The 7,500-nt window shown below is 27.9% G+C and overlaps 2 protein-coding genes across 8 annotated transcripts in view; both read left to right on the top strand.

The window, feature by feature from the left end:
• The window catches only part of LOC118441670 (uncharacterized), a 6,264-nt gene extending 4,574 nt beyond the window's left edge, over nt 1–1,690 (top strand). For 5 of the 7 annotated variants that reach the window (XM_085657134.1, XM_085657135.1, XM_085657136.1 and 2 more), the window contains 2 exons: nt 661–946; nt 1,068–1,690. In XM_085657134.1, coding sequence (XP_085513260.1) covers nt 674–946; nt 1,068–1,559 — 765 coding nt within the window. In that variant the 5' untranslated portion in view covers nt 661–673 and the 3' untranslated portion in view covers nt 1,560–1,690. Of the gene's footprint in view, nt 1–660; nt 947–1,067 lie in introns of those variants that run through there. The other 2 variants (XM_085657138.1, XM_085657137.1) reach the window with 1 other exon arrangement.
• A 430-nt stretch (nt 1,691–2,120) lies between these two features.
• LOC118441672 (uncharacterized) lies at nt 2,121–4,077 on the top strand. The gene is made up of 3 exons (XM_035866382.2): nt 2,121–2,769; nt 3,270–3,368; nt 3,662–4,077. Exons 1-3 carry the CDS (start codon nt 2,494–2,496, stop codon nt 4,046–4,048), a joined length of 762 nt encoding a protein of 253 aa, XP_035722275.1. The 5' UTR covers nt 2,121–2,493; the 3' UTR covers nt 4,049–4,077.
• Nucleotides 4,078–7,500: the final 3,423 nt, after the last annotated feature.

Here is a 7,500-nt window from a genome sequence, read left to right as displayed (position 1 = left end):
AAGAAAAAAGAAGAAGAAAAAATAAAAAGAAGAAAAGATTCTAACAAAAGTGAAATAATGAAAGAAGAAAAGTTATTGTAACGTATAAAGAGATAAAAAGAGTTCAATGTTATTCTCGATAAGGACTACAATGATATATTCATAAAATAAGATTTATCTTATTTTTTCTTTTTTCCTAAATAATTATCTATATATAATTCCTATCGAATGTAACCAATTAGAAAGATATGAAAATTAAGTATTAAGAAAAGTTATCATTTTAATATTTCGTGTATAAAGATAAGATATCGAGAGAGAGAGAGAGAGAGAGAGAGAGAGAGAGAGAGAGAGAGAGAGAGAGAGAGAGAGAGAAAGAGAGAGAGACAGAGAGAGAGAGAGAGAGAGAGAGAGAGAGAGAGAGAGAGAGAGAGAGAGAGAGAGACAGAGAGAGAGAGAGAGAGAAGAAAGAGCGAGAAAGAAGACAATTTTGAAGATATTTTTATAGCAATTTCTTTTTTATTTATTTATTTTTTTTTCTTTCTTTCTTTCTTTTTTTTCCCCCCTTTTTCTTCTTTCCGCCCTTTTACAGAATAAACGGAGTATACAGTATACGAATTGTAATGTAGAAAACTGTAATGTGTAAGAATAATGAATTTCATGTGCGTGCACTTTTGTTGATAGTACACGAAAGAGAATGTCCTCTTATCGGCTGTGGGGTTCAACGGAAGATGGAGTCATCGAATTTGAATCGATGACGGAAGATACATTATCTGGTGCTCTTGATGTTATAAGAAAAAGTCTTTTTATTCATGAGAGCGTATGCAAAGGCGTGGAACTCATGACGGAACCTGGTGCTGCCGAAGAACTAATAGAACTTTGTTTGAACGCTGCCAAAGATGGCGTCAGCATTGTCGCCATTGACGTAGAAAGTGGGGAGGTTGTTGGCGCGCTTTTCAATAAAATTCAGGTAAACAAAGTGTATATGACGAGGATTGGAATCGTATCCCTGCGTTTGATTCTTTTTTTGTTTTTTTTTGTTTTTTTTTTTGTTAATTAATTAATTAATTAATTTATTTTTTTTTTTATAGGTCGCTGGATGTCCAACAGACAAAAGTGTATTCGAACTTTTCAGCGAAAATTGTAAATACAAATCGTCGAAGGCACTAGTAGACTTCATGATCGATGTCGACAGTAGGGTAAATCTCTTCAAGCATTACAACACTAAATACATTTTGGAACTAATGTTTTTAGCAACTTTACCGAATTACGGTAAACGTAGAATAGGCGAACTTTTGATTAGTTCCACATTGGAAATGGCTCGGGAATTGAAACGCGGCAAATCCGTGAAAATTCCGGTTACGATAAATAATAATAATTGTATAAAAAATAACGATATTATTCCTACTTTGGTCTCGAGTATTTTGACATCGAATTATTCGAAAAAGATCTGTATGAAATTGGGATTTGAAAGATTGTTAGAACGTAACTTCGATCAATACGAATTCAATGGTAAGAAATTTAACGATAGAATCGACGAGGAACATTGGACATTCTTTTTAGTAGCTAAAAGAATTTTGTGAAAATTTTTTATTAAATATGCATGATAATAACAGAAGTGGAAATGCCACTTAGATACTTATATAATAGAGATGGCTTTCTTTTTTTTTCCTTTTTTTCTTTTTCTTATCGCAATAAAGAAAATTATAAACAAGCATTTGGCGAAAGGTATAATATAATTGAAACGATAGTAGAACAAATGACAATAATATCGATTTACTTTGACAGTGTCTCTTTTACGTAACAACATCGGGCTTATATACGATGCGTATTATTTTTGCAATATTAAAATATGTTAAAATATTAATTTGATAATTTTACATGAGTTTATTTAACGGTATATATATTAGAAACAATTCTCGTTTAAAAGTGATAAATTGTTATCATTCTTATCATTAATTAACTTATTTATTTTTTTTTTTTGTAATAAATTTATATTATATCTGATGCGCGCGCGTGTGTGTGTGTGTGCGTGCGTGCGTGTGTGTGTGTGCTTGCGTGCGTGCACGCGCGCGTTTGATTAAAAATATTTTATCAATTCTATCAAAGTAGACTTTATTAATCGTAAAAAAAAATTAATATGAAAATTCATTATAAAGAGTACGTTATCGAGTGTAAAACAGATTTTAGGAAAGTAAGTATTGAAGCGTAGATGTGAAGTGATGTGCATTGGCATGACCAGCTATAACCGGTGGTGGTACATAATATATCACGGTTATAAGAACGAATGAAGTTCAGTAGTTTGGAAACTATCGTCCATATAAGCACGTTCTCTTCTACAATCAGAAATTATCGTGATAAAATTCTTATTCTTATCAGTATTATATATTCACAAATATTTGCTCGACGACGAGACGTGTGATAAATATGAAATGAAATTTAATATTATCAATCGTTTATATAAATGCAACGATGAAACTTGAATAAATTTATTATGAGTTTCCCGTGGAGTTAGTAATGAACGATTCAAAAATGGAAACCCAATTAATTCATCGAGAAAATGGAATCGACTACGTATTACTTACGAGTAATAGATTAGAAGATGCATTGCGCATTCAAGCAAATACAATGGCCAACGAAAATATTGCTATTGGATTAGATATGTTTGAAGAATCTGGTGCAGCCGAGGAGATGCAATTGATATTCAGGGAAGTTGTTAAAGATGGAGTTTCAATAATCGCTTTAGACAGTGAGACCAATGAGATAGCCGGAGTGATTTTTAATAAAATCCATGCAAGTATATCCTTTTTTCTTTTTAAAGAGCTTTTGCATGCGATATAGATATCATTTCGATGGTATGTCAATTTTTTTTTTCTTTAAGACGTTTAATTTTTTCTTTGAAAAAAAAAAAAAAAAAAAAAAAAAGAAATATCTATAATTATCTTCGTTCGAGTATATTTTAGCATTTTCAAATATTATAACTGTATATTTTGTGAACAAAAATATTTAAGAAATACTGTTACATTAGCAGAAAAAAAATTCATTAAAGTGAAATAAAGGAAATAATTAAGAAGGGGTAGGGATTAAGAGGGAAGAGGATAAAAGAGACAATTGTCCAATTGTCCTTATGAGTTAATTTCCATTTGTATCACGTTTCCTCCTTGTTATAAACGATAATAATGAACGTTTTACTAATTCCATTTTACGAGTATAAGAGAGAGAGAGAAAGAGAGAGAGAGAGAGAGAGAGAGAGAATCTTAAAATAACATAATTTGTCTCTATTATTTCTAAAGATTTCTTTGAAGGACGGTGAAAAGGATGCACTTGAGAGTTTCATCGAGAAGAATATAAAGCATCGTTCTTGCATCGAACTTATTAATTTCCTCGATAAAGTGAGTATTATCATAAAAAAAAAAAAAGAAAAAGAAAAAGAACAATTTCAAGAAATTATTAATTTATTAATTGATTAAAAAAAAAAAAAAAAAAAAAAAAAAAAGAAGTAAATAATTAATTATGCTCCTTTCGACGACGTATCGAGTAAAAATTATTTCCATCTCTCTTTTTTTCTCGTAACAGAGAAAGAGAGAGAGGGAAATAAGGGAGAGTTGAAATTTGGATAATATATATTTTTTTCTTTTTTTCTTTCTCTCTTTCTCTCTTTTTTTTTCTTTCATCATATATGCAGGTTGAGTCAAAGGTGAATATTTTCGAAAAATACAACGTCGATGCCATATTGGAAATGTTTTATCTTGGAACTGATACAAAATATCGTGGACGTGGTATCGGTATGCTACTCACGGAATGTACTTTGAAATTAGGAAAAATGTTGCAAAATGGTGAAATTAAAAAAGTTTCAATGGTTGCCAATGAGAGAATAGTTTTAGAAGCGGCAATACCAAAAGTCGCGATCGCCGTTTACACATCGAATTATTCCATACGTATTGCCGAAAAGTTGAACGGTGAATTTTTAGCAAACGCATTCTACGAGGATTTTATTATTAATGGTAAAAAAATGTCGGAGAGGATCGATAGCAATCACAAGAAGGTCGCACTGGTTGCTTATAAATTATAATAATATAATAATAGATAAAAAAAGAAAAAAAAAAAACAAAAAGAAAAAAAAAGAAGTATAAAATTGTTAACAATTTGTGTTTGAATAAAGAACAATAAATGTTATTTTGCTCTCTCTATCTCTCTCCCTCTCTATTTCTTTTTTGTTTGATTTTCTTTTTTCTCTTATTTTTACTATCTCTACGACTCCTTTTAATCCCTTTTTACGTTCACCACTTCCAAACGGTTAAATTTTTTTTTGTCATTTTTTTTTTGTTTTTTTTTTTTTTTTTTTTTTTTTTTTTTTTTTTTTTTTTTTTTTTTTAAATACATATATATATCTTTATACGTTTACTAGATAAGTATTGTATCTCGTTTAGGAAGACGCCTGGTATATAATTATACGGCACTGCTGTTCGCTGGCAAATATAGTAACATCATTATTAAAGCGTCAATCTGAAAGAAGCGCAACGGCAATTCTCATTTATTTATTTTTCTTACGTCTCTCCTCTTTATCCTTGCACGTTATATACATCACGCGTTATAAATCACTATGACGGATACGCAGGCTAGGCCAAAAGTTCTTTTAGATAATATTTATAGAAAATCAATTACAATTCTTTTTCGTGATTACATTTTTAAATCTGATATTTTTTTGCAATTGTGTACAAAAAAGAAAAGAAAAAGAAAATCTTATACTCAAAGATAGATTTACGATTTAAAAAAAAAAAAAAAAAAAAAAAAAAAAAGAAATAGAAAACAAAAAAGAGAAAAAAAATGATAGCTCGAAGAGTCTCGAAGAAGTTTAATTAATTTTTAAAATATCATCCGACAGAAACATTCGGCGTCCAACCTGTTATTCTCTGTTTTTTCTTTACTTCTTTCTTCGTCCATCATTTTATTATACTTTTTACTCACACAATTATCTATCGACTGAATCGCCGAATAGCGCGTGCTATCGATTACATTGACATCGAGTTGTTTTTTTTTTTTTTTATCGATTAACGAGAAATTCTTTTAACGAACGTCCATAGCAAGAAACCGTACAGATATTATACTACTCCACAATAGATTTTCGTGGAGTAATATATATATATATACATATATATATATATATATATATATATATATAAATATAAATATATATATATATACATATATTTTTTTTTATTTTGTTTTTTTCTTATTTTTTTTTTCTTTTTTATTTTTTTATATATACTCGTCGACTGTATAATAATTTCTATCGTATATATATATATATATATATATATATATATATATATATATATATATATATGTATGTGCGTTCAATTGGCCGAAACGACAAAGCCGACGAGAATTTGAGAACATTTTTTGTAAAAAGAAAAAAAAAAATAAAAGAAAAAAAAAAAGAAACAACAACTATCTTATGTTTCGATTTTATATAATATATCCGAGCGGTTTCGGCTAATATACACTTAATCTTAAGTATGAAAACTATAGTTTATAATAAATTACATACAACGATATACAAATTGTACTGCTGCGCTTTTAAATTATTCCTTTGCTAAATGAAAACATTCAAAAAGATCGTGGCTCCTGGTATTATACTACGAATAATTTTGCAATTTTTCTTTCTTTCCTTTTTTCTTTTCTTTTTACTCTCGATTTTTTAATTTTCCCAGTAACAAATTTAGAAGCCACTCTCTTAAGTCACGCGAATTTCTACGTTTCGATTAAGCACTTAACTGTTTCAATATCACATATATTTATACGGTATGTATATATTATATTATTATGTAAATATATCACCAAAACATTATTTATATATATATATATGTTTGTGTTTATGTGTGTGCGCGTGTAAGTATATATATACCAAATCTTTCCTCTTCATACATTCTATATATACGCTTCATATATCCCGTGTCACATACTTTAGTAGAGATTAATACAAACTTTGGTTTTACGTTTTATATATATAATTCTAATATACCAACATTTTTCAAATTGAATATATATATATATTTATATATATATATATATATATATATATATACGTTTGTTTTGTTATGGTTATTGTAAAAGCTGTTATTAATTACCATTACTATTTATAAGTAGTACTGACATTGTTTAGTACTTTACTCTGATTATACGAAATCAACAGACGCGTACATCATTCTTATTTATTTATTATTATTATTATTATTACTATTATTATTACTATTATTATTATTATTATTATTATTATTATTATTATTATTATTATTATTAATCGTTCTATTCGAGTATTATTGGTTATATTTGTTTCTTTTTTCCTTTTACTTTTTTTCTATGTCTTTTGGTTTCTTGTTCCTTTTTATTTATTTTTCTTTTCTTTTTTGTCAGTTTCTGTTTGTTTCAAATCTATTATTGTTGTCATCGATGAAATGCTTATTACTGCAATTGTAAAAATGTGGACGTATATAGGTTTTCCAATAAAATATGACTGATGTACAATAATTCCAACAATGAATAATTTTCTCTCTTCTTCTTCTTCTTCTTCCTCTTCCTTCTCTCTCTCTCTCTCTCTCTCTCTCTCTCTCTCTCTCTCTCTCTCTCTCTCTCTCTCTCTCTCTCTCCCTCTCCTTCTCTCTCTCTTCCTCTTTTTCTTTCTCTCTCTGCCTTACAATCTTCTTTTTTTATTACAATCTTATTTCTAACACGTTTAAACAATTTAATACACATTCAACAAACTATCTCGTTATTGTTAATAATTGTATAAGCTGACACAGATAAGTGACATTGAAATGTTAAATATCATTATTATTATAACGTTAAACTAATGAAATATCTTTTATATTTTCTCTCGTTCCTATGCTTGTATATATGTATTACATATATACATATATATATACATCTATATATATATATATATATATCAGTATTTATGTGTATGTATAAGTATATATTTTAGTCTAACTTTCGAATTTTTTACACGAAAACTCGAGAAATTTGGCACTAATATATTCAAATATATTTCTTCTCTTTTGTTTCTTTTTCTTTCTTTCTGTTTTTTCTTTCTTTTCTTTTCGATTATCCATCGCATGCCATCGCATTCGTTCGATTTCTAAATTTGATTTTTTTTCCTTTTCTTTTTGATAATAGCTTGTACATCTAATTGGAAGAAATACAAATGAATTCGTGTTGTTTCATTTCTTTTCTTTTCTTTCAAATCGAATAAGACGCAAAAAATAATCCTGCATTATGCTGTATCCTTTGTAAGTAATTAAAAAGAAAACAAAAAAAAAAAAAGAAAAAAAAAGAAAGAAAGAAAACAAAAAGAAAAGATAAAAAAAAGAAAAAGATAAAAAGAGAAGAACAAATAACAAAAAGAAAAAAAACATTTATAAACGTAGAACAATATCACAGTCATTTTGTACATTAATTATGTAAACTCTTACGCAGAAAAAGATTACGTGTTTCTTCAAGTGAATAGAAATAACGTGTAACATA

Source organism: Vespa mandarinia, chromosome 5 (assembly GCF_050613455.1).
Source record: "Vespa mandarinia isolate Hongniang chromosome 5, ASM5061345v1, whole genome shotgun sequence".
In the NCBI taxonomy this organism is placed as follows: domain Eukaryota; kingdom Metazoa; phylum Arthropoda; class Insecta; order Hymenoptera; family Vespidae; genus Vespa; species Vespa mandarinia.
The sequence above is the reverse complement of the archived record's forward strand: the minus strand, read 5'-3'. Positions and strand labels throughout refer to the sequence as shown.